The 16,546-nt window shown below is 42.0% G+C and overlaps 2 protein-coding genes across 2 annotated transcripts; both read left to right on the top strand.

The window, feature by feature from the left end:
* The first annotated feature begins 231 nt into the window (after positions 1-231).
* On the top strand, positions 232-10,563 carry LOC135555822 (26S proteasome non-ATPase regulatory subunit 3-like). The gene is made up of 12 exons (XM_064988581.1): positions 232-302; positions 399-563; positions 1,230-1,420; positions 1,616-1,753; positions 1,944-2,080; positions 2,243-2,433; positions 3,184-3,287; positions 3,900-4,014; positions 4,096-4,215; positions 4,353-4,456; positions 5,977-6,183; positions 8,008-10,563. Exons 2-12 carry the CDS (start codon positions 404-406, stop codon positions 8,083-8,085), a joined length of 1,545 nt encoding a protein of 514 aa, XP_064844653.1. The 5' UTR covers positions 232-302; positions 399-403; the 3' UTR covers positions 8,086-10,563.
* Positions 10,564-12,667: 2,104 nt separating this feature from the next.
* Positions 12,668-16,546, top strand: LOC135555017 (uncharacterized). The gene is made up of 5 exons (XM_064987392.1): positions 12,668-12,700; positions 13,048-13,184; positions 13,677-13,808; positions 15,858-15,995; positions 16,160-16,546. Exons 1-5 carry the CDS (start codon positions 12,685-12,687, stop codon positions 16,352-16,354), a joined length of 618 nt encoding a protein of 205 aa, XP_064843464.1. The 5' UTR covers positions 12,668-12,684; the 3' UTR covers positions 16,355-16,546.

The raw sequence follows: 16,546 nt of genomic DNA, 5'->3' as shown, positions 1-16,546 counted from the left end.
ATTTAATCACAGCTCGCCATAAATTGTTTGGATTATTTAAGGAAGATGAGTGGAGCTGTAAATATATGCGATTTCTCTCTCAATTGTATTAAGAAAATTATTATTGTTACCATCTCCCTGTTTTATATCTACATCAAAACAACAATTCGTACTAAAAGCAGCGTTACGTTGAAAAGTATCACTTTCATCAGCTATCTATTACTTTTGACTGCTCGATATTGTCAGGATCAACTGGTATGAAATGTCCCCATAATCCTTTGCGCGTCACAATAGTTGCCAGTCATTCTGCCGACGAGACGAATGTGAGTGTTGAATGGAGTCAAATAAATGTGAATTCTACGTAGTTTATTTTGACATGTCTTATTGATAGTTACGTTTACTTGCACGTTTCATTTCAGACAGTATGAAAGAGACAACAGCCAAGAGACGCGAGAAATCCAAGGACTCCAAAGCTGATAAACAGAAGGATGCGGGCCCCGAGCCGCAGGATGTGGAGATGCCGGAGGAAGACTCTGCTACTGCAGAGAAGAAACCCAAGGAACTTGATACCCTCACACTTGAAGGTAGCTAGCTAGATGGTTAGCTGAGCTATAACAGAAATGCTGAAAAGGATACATTCAACCTTAATTTCAGATACTGAATATTGCAACTGTTTCGTGTTTTTGCTACCTACTGTACTTAATGTTAGTTAGTTAGTTAGCGTTAGCAAGCAGTTGTTAGCCAATGTAACTAGCTAACGTTAGCTTATTTGCCCAGTTTAATTTTCAATATTTTGTTCAAATGTAGCTATACTGGAAGAATATAGTTAGCTGACCTAGTTAGCCTGCTTACTATATGGTCTGACTAACTGCGTTAACGCAGGTCTGACTTGTATTCACTCGCTGTAGTAGTAACATTAACTAGCTAGGTAGCTAACGTTAGTAGCTAGCTGGGTATCTAACAAAAACAAAAAACCCTAGTCATAGCTAGCCAGCTAGTGAATTAATCAGTTTGCTAACAATGTTTACTTCAATGTGTGTCAGTTGGAAATCACTACTGTCAAAGCAGTACTTTTATATTTTTGTATCTCCAATTGTAGCTACCTAGCTTGCCATGTCAGTAACTACATTGTATTTTAAATTATTTTCAGTTTTGAGATGAGGGAAAGAACTGACATTAGGTGTCAGATTTTTTTTGTATCACTCTATCATAAGTCTCTCCTTATGACCTTACTCCCTCTCCCTTTGCAGACATCAAGGAGCATGTAAAGCAGATAGAGAAGGCCGTGTCGGGCAAGGAGCCTCGCTTTGTGCTGAGGGCCTTGCGTGCCCTGCCCTCCACCAGCCGCCGCCTCAACCCCAACGTGCTGCACAAGGCTGTGTCTGGCTTCTACACCTCCAATGCCGCCGGCAAGGAGTTCCTACTCAGCTTCCTGGAGGAGGTACGATCAGCACAGATAGTATCAGATAGAAAAGACTCTGCTACTACTATTACTATTGCTGAGAAACCTTGGCTATAAACTATTACTCATTGCCTTTTTCGCTCTGTCTCCTTTGGTCACTTTCTGTCCGGTTCCGTCTTTCCTTTTCCCTCCTCTACCCACACCCTCTCCCCTCCATCTATTGCATCCATCCAGCCCATGGACACCGAGGGAGATGTCCAGTTCAGGCCCCGTACAGGAAAGGCAGCTGCCACCCCCCTGATCCCTGAGGCGGAGGCCTACCTGCAGCTGCTCCTGGTGGTTTACCTCACCAACAACAAACGCTACACAGAGGTGGGCTGACTGAGCTCACACGCTCTCTCTCTCTCATGCATGCACAGTACATATTTATATATGATTGAGCTCTGATTTCTCTTTGGTTTTACATTGCTCACCATCATACCATAGTCCTTAGATAAGTCATGACTGGATTAATGCCCGACTGCCTGTCTTGGTTGTTAGCTTCTCACTTTTCTCTCTGTAGGCCCAGAAGGTGTCAGACGAGCTCTTGCAGAAGATCGGCCCTCAGAACCGGCGGGCTCTGGACCTGGTGGCTGCTAAGTGTTACTACTACCACTCCCGCGTCTACGAGTTCCTCAACCAACTGGACACCGTGCGTAGGTAAGCCCACCAATACTTTCACTGACTGTTTTTGTTTTTTTCTGACTTAAACAGATGGGGAAAAATGGAATTTGTTTCAAAAGGCAATAGGCCCGTTTGGAACCTGTCAATATGTAATGCCTTTGCTCGATTTTTAAACAAATAAAAACCCTTCTTGCACAGTTTCCTGCACACGCGCCTGAGGACAGCCACCTTGCGGCACGACGCCGACGGCCAGGCCACGTTGCTCAACCTGCTGCTGAGGAACTACCTGCAGTACAACCTGTACGACCAGGCTGAGAAGCTGGTGTCCAAGTCAGTCTTCCCCGAGCTGGCCAACAACAACGAGTGGGCCCGCTACCTCTACTATACAGGTGAGGGGGAAGAGCCCTAAGCATACCAATTTCTGTTGAAATAAAGCATCACCTGTGATAAAACTGTAAACATTTTATTATTTGACGACATCAGAAGTTTAGTTTAATAACATTAAATTGAATTATCAGGCCACTATGCCTCTACAGATTTTGAAGTGACTATAAGAAACTTCCTCAGAATATTAATTAATTTGTAGTTATGGCCTTAGTTTGCTGCTTTTCTACTCTGATCATTCTCTCCCTCCCAGTGGTGTAAATTACTTAACCCCAAAAAAACTACTTCAGTATTTTTACTTATCTGTACTTTAATTTACTATTTATATTTTTTGACAACTTGTACTTTTACTTCATTCCTAAAGAAAATAATGTACTCTGTACGCCATACATTTTCCCTGACACCCAAAAATACTCGTTACATTTTTAATGCTTAACAGGACAGAAAATTGTCAAATTCACAGTTATAGAGACCTTCCCTATTATGTTTCAGTGTTGGAGTGTGCCCCTGGCTAGCAGTAAACAAAAACATTTTTTAAAGTTATTCATACTTTTACTTTTGATACTTATGTAGATTTTAGCAATTACATTTACCTTTTGAGAAGTAATTAAGTATATTTAAAACTAAATATTTTTACTCAAGTAGGTTTTTACTGGGTGACTTTTACCTTAATAGAAAATTACTAAAGTATCTTTACTTTTACTAAACTATGACAATCGGGTACTTTTTCCACCACTGCTCAATCGCCCCTCCAGGTCGTATCAAGGCTATCCAGCTGGAATACACAGAGGCCAGGAGGACTCTGACCAACGCCTTGAGGAAGGCCCCCCAACACACAGCTGTGGGCTTCAAACAGACAGTCAGTATACACGGCATGCAGTTTTTCCCTAAGTGCAATTATTACATTTTAGTCTTTTAGCACTCTTATCCAGAGCGACTTATAGAAGCAATTTGGTTTAAGAACCTTGCTCAAGGGCATAGCCGATAGATTTTTCACCGTCACACGCATTTGAAATGGCGACCTTTTGGTTACTGGTCCAACTCTCTTAACCACTAGGCTACCTTATTTTTTTTAAATAATTTTAAAAATACACTTAAGGTTTTACGGTTGTTGCTCAAACTTGATTTATATAGCACATTTCTTACAGGGAGTGATGCATTTATTTTTTTAAATATATAATATTTCATTTTACATTTATCCTAATTTTCTTTCTCCCCTTCATACACAAACCTACACACACAAACAACTTAGACGCACGCAATATCATCTCATCTGCCAAGACCCGCATGCTCACCCCCCCCACCCCTAAAGGCCTGCATTATTGGCTGTAAATTGTATCAATTTGTTTTTCTCAGTCACCTAATGTTATGTCAATATTTTAAATAATAATTCAGCAGATGCATATCAAAGGGCTTAACAAATAAAATAGCCCACAAAAAATGTTTGTTCACATCTCTCTATCCCTATCAGGTCCACAAGTTGCTGATTGTGGTGGAGCTGTTGCTTGGGGAGATCCCAGACAGGCTGCAGTTCCGCCAGGCTCCACTGAAGAGATCCCTAGCGCCCTATTTCCTGCTCACCCAGGGTAAGTTGTTGGAAAGCTGGGTCATGAGAATGCATTTTAAGTGTGAGTAAGATTTCAACCCTGGTCTCTGTTCCCACACAGCTGTCAGGACGGGAAACCTGGCCAAGTTCAACCAGGCCCTGGATCAGTTTGGAGAGAAGTTCCAGGCAGACGGCACCTACACATTGATCATCCGCCTGCGACACAATGTCATCAAGACAGGTCAGTGACCAGGCCTTTCACTTCGGGCTCTTCTTCCACATTCTCAGATGGCTTCCTCTTTTTAAGTGTTTGGTCATGGCTCTTCTTTTTTAATACCTGAGTGACTTGTTGATATTTAAAACCATCTCTCCTTGTAGGTGTGCGTATGATCAGCCTGTCATACTCTCGTATATCCCTGGCAGACATCGCTCAGAAGCTGCAGCTGGACAGTCCAGAGGATGCTGAGTTCATAGTGGCCAAGGTAACATGACATACTACAGCCATACTCAGTTGGTGGACCTTTATCCAAACCCAGATTGGGGTCAACACGGTCTAGGGGCGTGGATCAGAAAACCAGTCAGTATCTGATGTGACCATTTGCCTCATGCAGCGAGACACATGTCTTTCGCATACAGTTGATCAGGCTGTTGATTTTGGCTTGTGGAATGTTGTCCCACTCCTCTTCAATGGCTGTGCGAAGTTGCTGGGTCTTGATGGGAACTGGATCACACTCTCATACATGTCAATCCACAACATCCCAAACGTGCTCAATGGGTGACGTGTCTGAGTATGCAGGCTATAGAAGAACTGGGACATTTTCAGCTTCCAGGAATTGTGTACAGATTCTTGCGACATGGCATTTTCATGATTTAAAAAAAGAGGTGATTGCGGCGCATGAATGGCACAACAATGGGCCTCAGGATCTCATCACGGTATCTCTGGGCATTCAAATTGACATCGATAAAGTGCAATTGTTTGTTGTCCGTAGCTTATGCCTGCCCATACCATAATCCCACCGCCACCATGGGGCATTCTCTTCACAACATTGACATCAGCAAACCGCTCGCCCACACGACTCCATACACACTTTCTGCCATCTACTCGGTACAATTGAAACCGGGATTCATCTGTGAAGAGCACACTTCTCCAGCGTACCAGTGGCCATCGAAGGTGAGCAATTATCCACCGAAGTCTGTTAGGACGCTGAACTGCAGTCAGGTCAAGATCCTGGTGAGGATGACGAGAACGCAATTGAGCTTCCCTGGGACTCTTTCTGAAGGTTTATGCAGAAATTATTTTGCTGTGCATACCCACAGTTTTATCAGCTGCCCGGGTGGCTGGTCTCAGACAATCCCGTAGGTGAAAAAGCAGAGTGTGGAGGTCCTGGGCTGGCGTGGTTACATGTGGTCTGCGGTTGTGAGGCCAGTTGGACTACCATAAGCCACCTCCGTCATTTTAGAGAATTTGTCAGAGAAATGAACATTACAGCTCTGCTGGAAATTCCTGTAGTCAGCATGCCAATTGCGCTCTCCCTTAACTTGAGACATGGCTTTGTGCGCTTGTGTAATGATCATGCTGTTTAATAATCAGCTTCTTGATATGCCAAACCTGCCAGGTGACTGGACAAAGGAGAAATGCTCAATAACAGAGATGTAAATAAATTTGCCTCACATTTGAGAGAAGCTTTTTGTGCATATAAAAAATGTCTGGGGTCTTTTATTTCAGTTAATGAAACATGGGATCAACACTTTTTTTTTTTGCGTTTTATATTTTTGTTCAGTTCACATATTGTACCATTACCTTAAGATCATGGTGTATCCCCACCTGCTCTACATCAACACATGCAAGTATTTCCTAAAGATCATTAATAGAAAAGCACACCGCTTGCTTCTGTGTGGTAAATATGGCATGCAGTCCTCAACTGTCCTAAGTCACAGGTGGCAATGGAAAACTACCTCAGTCTCTTACTGATTTTTCTCTCCTGACATCCCTCTTTTCCAGGCTATCCGTGATGGAGTGATCGAAGCCAGCATCAACCATGAGAAAGGCTATGTTCAGTCTAAAGAGACCATGGATATCTACGGTACCAGGGAGCCCCAGCTGGCCTTCCACCAGAGGATCTCCTTCTGCCTGGACATACACAATATGTCTGTCAAGGCCATGAGGTTTCCACCCAAGGCTTACAACAAGGATCTAGAATCAGCAGAGGTGTGTACCAACCTTGTACTACTCTTTGTATTAGCCCCTGAAATTGACCCTCGTGAGAGTTCTATTGGAGACGGTAGGAAATTGTTCTTTATATCTGTTCTACTGAACTACCAGTATACTATATTTTACTGTTGTGACCACAAGGGGGTAGTGTAGTCAACTACTTTTTGTCAAATGTTATATTTGGGGCTAGAATTTCAGACGAGATGCATACTATCATTTTAAAATGATTGCTATTTGCGAACTTAATCGTTTTAAAGATGCATGATGCAGAAATTACTCCGCCATTTTCTGGTTGCTGAGTCTAATAGTTCGCCTAATTTCAGTTTGTGAGAATCATTGTACCATCTAAACCACTGAAAAAGATTTTCCATAACCAAAAATATTATACACTGCTCAAAAAAATAAAGGGAACACTTAAACAACACAATGTAACTCCAAGTCAATCACACTTCTGTGAAATCAAACTGTCCACTTAGGAAGCAACACTGATTGACAATAAATTTCACATGCTGTTGTGCAAATGGAATAGACAACAGGTGGAAATTATAGGCAATTAGCAAGACACCCCCAATAAAGGAGTGGTTCTGCAGGTGGTAACCACAGACCACTTCTCAGTTCCTATGCTTCCTGGCTGATGTTTTGGTCACTTTGAATGCTGGCAGTGCTTTCACTCAAGTGGTAGCATGAGACGGAGTCTACAACCCACACAAGTGACTCAGGTAGTGCAGCTCATCCAGGATGGTACATCAATGCGAGCTGTGGCAAGAAGGTTTACTGTGTCTGTCAGCGTAGTGTCCAGAGTATGGAGGCGCTACCAGGAGACAGGCCAGTACATCAGGAGGCCGTAGGAGGGCAACAACCCAGCAGCAGGACCGCTACCTCTGCCTTTGTGCAAGGAGGAGCAGGAGAAGCACTGCCAGAGCCCTGCAAAATGATCTCCAGCAGGCCACAAATGTGCATGTGTCTGCTCAAACGGTCAGAAACCGACTCCATGAGGGTGGTATGAGGGCCTGACGTCCACAGGTGGGGGTTGTGCTTACAGCCCAACACCGTGCAGGACGTTTGGCATTTTCCAGAGAACACCAAGATTGGCACATTCGCCACTGGCGCCCTGTGCTCTTCACAGATGAAAGCAGGTTCCCACTGAGCACATGTGACAGACGTGACAGAGTCTGGAGACGCCTGGAGAATATGCTGGTGTGGTTGGCCCTGGTTCCTCCTAATGCAAGACAATGTTCTGTTGCCTGCAACATCCTCCAGCATGACCGGTTTGGCATGCCCAGGCGTCCCTGGAGACCATCCAGGGATGCCCAGTCATACAGGCACGTGGAGGCCACACACACTACTGAGCCTCATTTTGACTTGTTTTAAGGACATTACATCAAAGTTGGATCAGCCTGTAGTGTGGTTTTCCACATTAATTTTGAGTGACTCCAAATCCAGACCTCCATGGGTTGATAAATTTGATTTCCATTGATAATTTTTGTGATTTTTGTTGTCAGCACATTCAACTATGTAAAGAAAAAAGTATTTAATAAGAATATTTAATTCATTCAGATCTAGGATGTGTTATTTTAGTGTTCCCTTTATTTTTTTGAGCAGTGTATTTTCAGCTATTTGAAGCTAATGTACATAACCAAATTTAAGATTGGGATTCATAGAAATAGCACGCACAGAACAGATCTACCGCTTAAACTTGCTTTCAATGAGAGTGACAGATCTATAACATACATTTCTGTGTGAATTTGGTCAGGTCTTCCAAAAAAGAACCTATTGCAGCTTTAATGTGTTGACATGTTCTTCTGTGTGTTTACATTTCAGGAGCGCAGAGAGCGGGAGCAGCAGGACCTGGAGTTCGCCAAGGAGATGGCCGAAGATGACGACGACAGTTTCCCATGATCCTCTCAGGGGAGCAAGTGCAAGGATGCCTTGACGTTTTTTCCCTTTCTCTCCCCCTCCATCCTCCCTCTTGTAATAGTTGTTTTTGTTTATTTCTCTGCAGGCAAAATGCCATTATAAAGTTATATATCTATGTTAGCATTCTAACATATAATAAGAACACCTCTATTCAACCCTACCACTGGTCCTCGTTGTCCCTGCTTTTAGACTTTGCGTTTCACTGTTAACTTGCTGGTGGAACCATTTGGTGTATCTGTACTGAGTTTGAGGCCAGCACACAAATAAACAGTCTTTGTCAATTTAATTTCTAATTTGGGGAACACTAATTTGTACAGTGAATGTCTGGAAAACTAAGAGCTGTTTGGCACAGAGCAGCTTGTATTTGTAAGCTTTTCTGTCAGGAATGATGTTGTGTCCTTGATTTGTTATTCTTGCTGCGCAATGCAATTCAATATCTTGACAGCTGCCCTTTCTAAAATGCATAAATGGAAACTCCTATTTCAAAATACCTTGAGGAAATCAATTAATTTGTTGACCCTCTTGAGAACTGCGTGCCATTGACCTCAACTAGTTAGATTTCTCTGCCTCATTGTTCACAGCTCCTGTTCCTTCCTCTGATTTCTTCATTTAGCGCCCTCTTCCTCCTACCTCAGGGTGCATCCCAATTATCTGTTTTTCAGGAAGTCTGCACTTGTTCCATTCGCTTCATGGATTTTAAAAGAAATGACTGGTATAATGCAGTGCATTCGGAAAGTATTCAGACCCCTCATCTTTTTCCACATTTTGTTACATTGCAGCCTTATTCTATCTACACACAATGCCCCATAACAAAGCAAAAGCACGTTTTTAGAAAAGGTTGCAAAATTATAAATAAATGGAAATATCACATTTTAATTAAGTATTCAGACCCTTTACTCAGTACTTTGAGGCACCTTTGGCATCAATTACAGCCTTGAGTCTTCTTGAGTATTACGCAACAAGCTTGACAACTGTATTTGGAGTTTCTCCCATTCTCTGCACAACCTCTCCAGCTCTGTCAGGTTGGATGGTGAGTGTTACTGCACAGCTATTTTCAGGTTTCTGTGCGATTAGGGTTGTTGTCCTGAACCTTTGCCCCAGTCGGAGGTCCTGAGTACTCTGTAGCAGGTTTTCATCAATGATCTCTATGTTGCTCTGTTCATCTTTCCCTCGATTCTGACTAGTCTCCCTGTCGTTTCTGAAAAACATCCCCAAAGCATGATTCTGCCACCACCATGCTTCACCGTAGGGACAGTGCCAGGTTTCCTCCAGACGTGATGCTGTGCATTCAGGCCAAAGGGTTCAATCTTGGTTTCATCAGACCAGAGAATTTTGTTTCTCATGGTCTGAGAATCCTTTCGGTGCCTTCTGGCAAACTCCAAGTGGCTGTCATGTGCCTTTTGCTGAGGAGTGGCTTCAGTCTGGTTACTCTACCATAAAGGCCTGATTGGTGGAATGCTGAGGAGATGGTTGTCCTTCTGGAAGGTTCTCACATCTCCACAGAGGAACTTTGGCGCTCTGTCAGTGACCATTGGGTTCTTGGTTACCTCCCTGACCAAGGCCCTTCTCCCCCAATTGCTCAGTTTGGCTGGATGGCCAGCTAAGGAAGAGTCTTGGTGGTTCCAAACTTCTTCCATTTAGGAATGTGTTCTTGGGGACCTTCAATGCTGCAGGAATGTTTTGGTACCCTTCCCCAGATCTGTGCCTCGACATAATCCTGTCTCGGAGCTCTACGGACAATTCCTTCGACCACATGGCTTTGATTTTGCTCTGACATCCATTGTCGTCTGTGGGACCTTTTATATAGACAGGTGTGTGTGCCTTTCCAAATCGTGTCCAATCATTTGAATTTACCACAGGTGGACTCTCAAGTTGTAGAAACATCTCAAGGATGATGAATGGAAACAGTCTCATAGCAAAGGGTCTGAATACTTGTGTAAATAAAGTGTTATTTTTTAATTATACATTTCTAAACCCCTGTTTTCACTTTGTCATTATGGGGTATTTTGTGTAGATTGAGGAAAACATTTCATTTGATCCGTTTTAGAATAAGGCTGTAATGTAACAATGTGAACGAAGGGAATACTTTCCCGAATGCACTGTATAAGCAAATCATATAATGCATTCATCTACCAGTCATTTCCTGTCAAATTAATGAAGCGAAGTGAACAAATACCCATGCCAACACCAATCCAGTGCTTTTCAATATGTGGAGACTAGTGAATGAGTCATACTTCAGGAGGTGGGAGAGATTATTGGGACACAACCGTAGACATACAGTTAAAGGCCCTTTGCAAGGTAAGGTCATTTGTGGAAAGTCAGTTTAATTTGAACACCAATTACCATTGCATCTATGAAAATAAGAAATGTTTGTCTTTGGTAAAGCGTGACAGTAGAACCTTGGTGCATGTTTTTGGCCATTTATCAATTCATTGTATTATAAAAAAATCTATACACCTACTGGCTGCTTGTGATCATTTGTCAATGTGTTTTCATTTGTTAAATTAAGATATAGAATTTGATAATACTTCAGAAAGTTGATAGGTTCAAAGTGGACAAGATTTCAAGAGCACAAAATCTAGAGCATCTTGCTTGATTACTCAATCGCTAAGGTGACAATTGAATATTAAAATGTCAAGGTGCTCTGCAAAATGGATTGATCATATTGTCAGGGACCAGTCATAATGATTCATTTAATATTCACGAGCTTAGCATTACAGGTAGGCACAACAACTGGAAAAGGCCTAGCCTACATTAGAAAAATTTTATACCATCAAAAGAAGCATAAAGCGCTGTCATGCCAATTCTTGCAGCAATATAGGTTATTCATGAACGGCATGGTAAATGGTACACTAAGACGCTGGGAATGAGGTCAGTTATTGCCTAAGAAAATTATTTGTAGTCAAGAACAGCGAGCACACCTTGCAATCAAGATGTGTGTGGGCCTGCTGTCATTGCGCAATGCACATAGCCTGAAGGAAGACGACTTGACTTGCTGCTGATAAAACGATTTCATAAATGGGGACATTCGGCTTTAATATTTTTGAGGCAATAAAATATGGACTAAGCATTTGGTAAAGCAACCTTATATCCTTTGTATATGCCTACTCAGAGGGTAGCATACGTAAAATGTCGAATTGCTACAACTAGAGTTGTGAAATTATGTACATATATTTTTCCTGAGTAATGTAGCCCCACATGAACGTCACTGAAAATGCCATGAGGCTGTTTGAGTCATGGCTCGCCATGATGTCAACAGCTACACGTGCGAATTTTCTCCGCAGTGTATTTGGAGCGCAGATAGCTACTTTCAAGCAAAGCCTATTGTCCGCAGCGCGACTGTTTACTTCAGGCTATCGAATTTAATAAAAAACTCATGTTACATTCTTTCTGAGTTATAGGCTACAACTAATTTCCCATTCACAAATGTAAAAAAGAGTAAAAAAATGATAGCAATTATAGCCTATAGGCCTGTTTATCAAGTCAAGTCACCAGCTAGGCCTTTTTAAAGTGGATTTCATCATTTTCAACACGCTTTATAAATAAAACGTTGTTTAATAGATGGGGTTAAGACACAGACAGTTAAACATCAGGGAGTGCTGTAGGACAGGTGCGACAGTAAGTCCAGACATTGACAGCCATGTGGAGGTGGAGGGATCACCGGGTAGGACAGTGGATCCAATCAACATAAGGCAATTCATAGCTTTGTTTCATTTATTTGATTCATTGTGTGCAGCTCAAAGTGCTTCACAATAAGAAATAGGAAATAAAATAATATCGGCCTAGTTAAATACAAATAATAGCATTATAATAGATGTAAAACAGCAAAATAAAACAATTAGGCTTAGTTTCTGTATTGATAGCCTAATAGGCAAGTTGTCCTTTTTTTTTAATCATAAACGCAGTTTTAATCACATGGATTATATATTTGCTCATGTTCTGATTTTCAAATCAAATTTTATTGGTCACATAAAACATGGTTAGCATGCGAGTATAGCGAAATGCTAGTGCATCTAGTTCTGACAGTGCAGTAATATCTAACAAGTAATCTAACAATTCCGCAACTACCTAATACACACATGGATGGAATAAGAATGTGTACATATAAATATATGGATGATCGATGACTGAGCAGCATAGGCAAGATGCAATAGATGGTATAAAATACAGCATATACATATGAGATGAGTCATGTAAGATATGTAAACATTATTAAAGTGGCATTATTTAAAGTGAATGCATGCCAAGCTATTACAAGGTCAGCCGGAGGTAGTCCTATTATCTCTCAAGGGATTTGATTCAATATGTAATGTAATCTCATTTCCGATTGAGCCTACAATAGGCAGCGTTTAGCGTGAATTTAGTCTACGCTCAAGCGAGAACATTGCCTGTAAATGTCAATCACGCTGTAAAAATGGACTTCCGCAATGTAGATTGAATACCAAATTATTAGTCACTTACTATTGCAGGTTTTACAATGACCCTTCAGTGGAAATTCCCATGAATCGTACTATCATTCATATAAATACTTCAAGTCTCCTTCAAGTCTTTAGCAAAATAGACTAACCATACTGACACGGAATGAACACTCTCAAAAGTAAGTGATATTTTATCTTATATTTGTATAAATACATTTGACTAGGACACTCTTAATGAGTGCATTTGTTCTGCTTGATGCAACTTTTTTTTACTTGGAAACAATATTTTGTTTTTTAAAATTATTGTCCGAAGAAAGTCATAATAGCTTGGACATATTTTGAGTGGTTGTCTCCAGGTATTTTTTTTATTGTGCATGGATACCGCGTAACTCAATGCACTATATTTGGCACGCGCTACTTTCTTGCTTACAGTTCTGCGCCGCACTGGCTGTACGTCATAGTTCAACTTGTTAAGGATCTGGAGCATTGTAGAGTCGTTTTGCAGCTGTTTTTTCCTTTCTCAAAGTTGTAGGTCTGCTCTGCTGTTCAGCTTTTCTGGTCCGGTCCGCGCATATTCCAGATAAGTCAATGGACGCAAGGAGTTTGGTCGAAAAAATATTAGGCAACATCCCTGTTGTTCACGAGTCTAGTGTCAAAATCATGGTAAGTCTATGGGAGGGCGATGGTGTCCTGTTCTTACCTGGTGTGTATTGTCTTTACTGCATGCAATTTATCGCAAACGTCTATGGGTAAAATTACGCAGCTTTGCATGGTCTTCAATGCTCAATTTGAGTAGAAATCACGTTGACCGTTTGATGAATTTGTATCATGCAAATATTGTGGTTTGTTTTTGCAAAAAACCACCCCTAGCACGCGTCAGGCCACATTTTAAACTGAAGAATGCAAAGCATGTATCTAACAAAGATCAATATCACCTTGAGCTGCAGCTACATTTAGTCAATTCAATCATGCCTTGTAGCTGCAGGCCGATGCCGATGCATTTCTTTGTGCATTTACACTTGCAGTGGTTGGTTTTACATCCAGTTTTACAACCACTAACACCACAGATTCCAAAAGTGCACTAACCATAACTTCTCTCTGTTTTACATTTACATTGGCTCCAGCTCTATAACCATACCACTCCTGTTCTCCTAGGGCCTGACCCTTGACCCGTCCAGCCAGTCTAGGAACATGCCGTACCAGTCCATGGTGACCTCCCTGGGCATCCCCGCAGCACCAGAACTAAGGACTGTCTGCAGACCCCTAAACCAAATCGATTTCACCCTGGTGAGTGTGCGTGTGTCAGTGCTGGTCAGTGCTGTTTAAGATGAGGGAAGACAATTATTTTTTTGTAATGAGCATGGCCTTATTTCTATTACAGCGTATCTGATTACTGTCATTCAATTCCATTCACCCAGCTCAATGTAACATCGCTAAGACTACTACATGTTACAACATTTTTCCATATTCCCATCTGGAGTTTGCTACAACCTAGTCTATTAATGTAAGTTCACAACATAGGTGCACAGGTCGAGAGCCGCCTTGCACACTCTTGCCTGCATCTAGCGGATCTAGGGTGTAATCATTAGTCCAACCGTTGCACATTAGTATCTATTGGACAAATTCAGGTATGTTTATCCATGTTTCGTTCTGTTTGCCTCTGTTTAAGAAACATTTTTCAACTGAATCGGCAGAATGAATACACCCCTGATCACACGCAAACGCAGTTCACTTTCATAGCAACCACATACAAACGGCATGATCACTTTTTTTGTTGTATGATTCTATCTCACGTCTACACAATCTCCTCTCACATTTTCCCTTTGCTTGTGGACTTCAGTGCACAACACATCAGCTGAAAAAACCTTTTCAAGCAAATATATATATCATAACCACTAAACGCTACACACAGCGTACATCGTTATCATCATATTAGCTGACGTCATAGTCAACATAGCTACTATAACTAACGCGCTAGTAAACCCGCTACAATCATGCAGTACAGTGTAAAGTCAGCAAGCAGTTTAGCAGTTATATCTGCCGGCCCTGGTGGCAGTAAATATTAAAACCAAATGCTAACCTTGACTTGGAAGAGTTTCAGTGTATTATACCCATAGCCAGCGAGCTAACATAGCATCCCTCTCTGTTTCAGTCGGGTGTTTTGATTAGGCTAAACTAGCTAGCTGCATTTTCTAGCTAAGCAAGTGAAAGTGAAAAAACTACAACAAAATATAGCGCTCTCTCTCTTGCTTCACCTTCACTTTTGAGGAAATTAATTTATTCAAAACTGTTCAACTATTGTCTTTCTCTTTGAGTCAACTACCCATTTAATGCACTGCAGTGCTGGCTAGCTGTAGCGCTTGCTTTCAGTTGTAGATTATTCTCTGATCCTTTGATTGGATAGACACCATGTCAGTTCATGCTGCAAGAGCTCTGATAGGTTTGAGGGAGTTGTCATAATTACTGTGTAAGTCTGTTTGGGGGTGAGAGCCGTGACTCTCCTAGGTTTTGTATTGAAGTAAATGTACCCAGAGAAGAATGGAAACTAGCTGTCCTCCAGCTACACCATGGTGCTACCCTACTAAGTGCTGTTGAGGCTACTGTTGGGTTATCATTTGAAATACTTGCAACACCAGAAGTTAATGGATGGTTATCTGTATGAGGAATGTATATGGTGGGGTCAATTAAGGGTGGATATGAGCCCTGGGCTTGGAGAGTTACTAAGTGAAAAAGCCAATCACATGGTTGTGGTCACTGATAAGGGTGGATAGCTGTGGATTAGTGAGGAATGGGGGCCGAGGTCAGGTCACATGAAGGGAAAATTTATTAACTTTTAAGAAAGTTTATTACACACCACACTTAACTTTCTGCCTAGCAACACCGATGTCATGTTTAGAGAAAAGGAGAAGACTCAGCCTAAAGTCGGGTGTAAATACTCGTGCTGGTGGGAACATATGTCTTTTCAGCTGTCTGACCCGTTGGGTAAATAAACTTGGTTTGAGCTTTTCCTAGTTGTCCATTTAGTTTTTACTCTGTTTATTTAGAACCTAACACTACTGTAGACCTTCTTTACAAAACAGTGTGTTTTAATAAATTATTTGGTGGCGTGAATATATTTTGTATTTTTATGAAACTCACTGAGACAATGTTCCTTCCCTTCCTCCACTGGTGTGTGTGTGTGAAGGGAAAACAATGCTATGGTTCTGCTGAATGTTACAGATAGATTAATAAAGCTGACATGATTAGTTCGGACACGATTCCTTATTGGGTTGTGTCCTAGCCTACTGGACATGGTCCTGGTTAGTTGTCTGACAAGCTGTGTGCTTCTGCCTACAGGAGGTGTGTCTGAGCAGTATGTCTGCAGGGCTGCAGCTGTATCAGGATGTGCTGGGTGAGCTGAAGGAACGTGTGACCACTGACAAGGTGACAGGACTCCTGGCTGATATCAGAGACCTGCTGGCCCAGGTCAACAAGGTGAGACTGACACACACACACAAACTCACTAAGTAATAAAAAGTAGACACATGCATGCACACTGGCGGCACAAGATCATAGAGGTCCTACAATCATATCATCACACTTGAGATGTTCCTTTAGGTTAATAACCTTCTGTATGTGTTTGTTTTTGTGTTGTTCAGATGCAGGATCCTGGCCAGATGAGCAGTGTGGCCCAGTACGAGGCCTCGGGACTGGCCTCACGCCTCCCAGGGGACTATGAGGTTCAGGTTGCAACTCACTTTACCCTGCTGCAGCTCCGTGACTTCACACAGAACCTAAAACGCAGCCTGCGCAACGTCGAACACCTGACTTCCAGGCAAGGACAGAGGGGCTGAACTGTACAGCAGCAGCAACACCTGTGCAGACATGGATGGGGGACCGGAGGGGTGTCGTTCGTGCCAGAAGCCCATCAATTGGGACAATAGCAACTGGTCAAGGACTGAGTGCCTGCTTTTTTTCATCTCTTTCTCCCCATGAGGGTTTTGTTCTTAGCTTGTTCTGCCACTCATCAACACCTCTGATTGCTT

This window comes from Oncorhynchus masou, chromosome 15 (assembly GCF_036934945.1).
Source record: "Oncorhynchus masou masou isolate Uvic2021 chromosome 15, UVic_Omas_1.1, whole genome shotgun sequence".
Taxonomy (NCBI): Eukaryota; Metazoa; Chordata; class Actinopteri; order Salmoniformes; family Salmonidae; genus Oncorhynchus; species Oncorhynchus masou.
The sequence above is the reverse complement of the archived record's forward strand: the minus strand, read 5'-3'. Positions and strand labels throughout refer to the sequence as shown.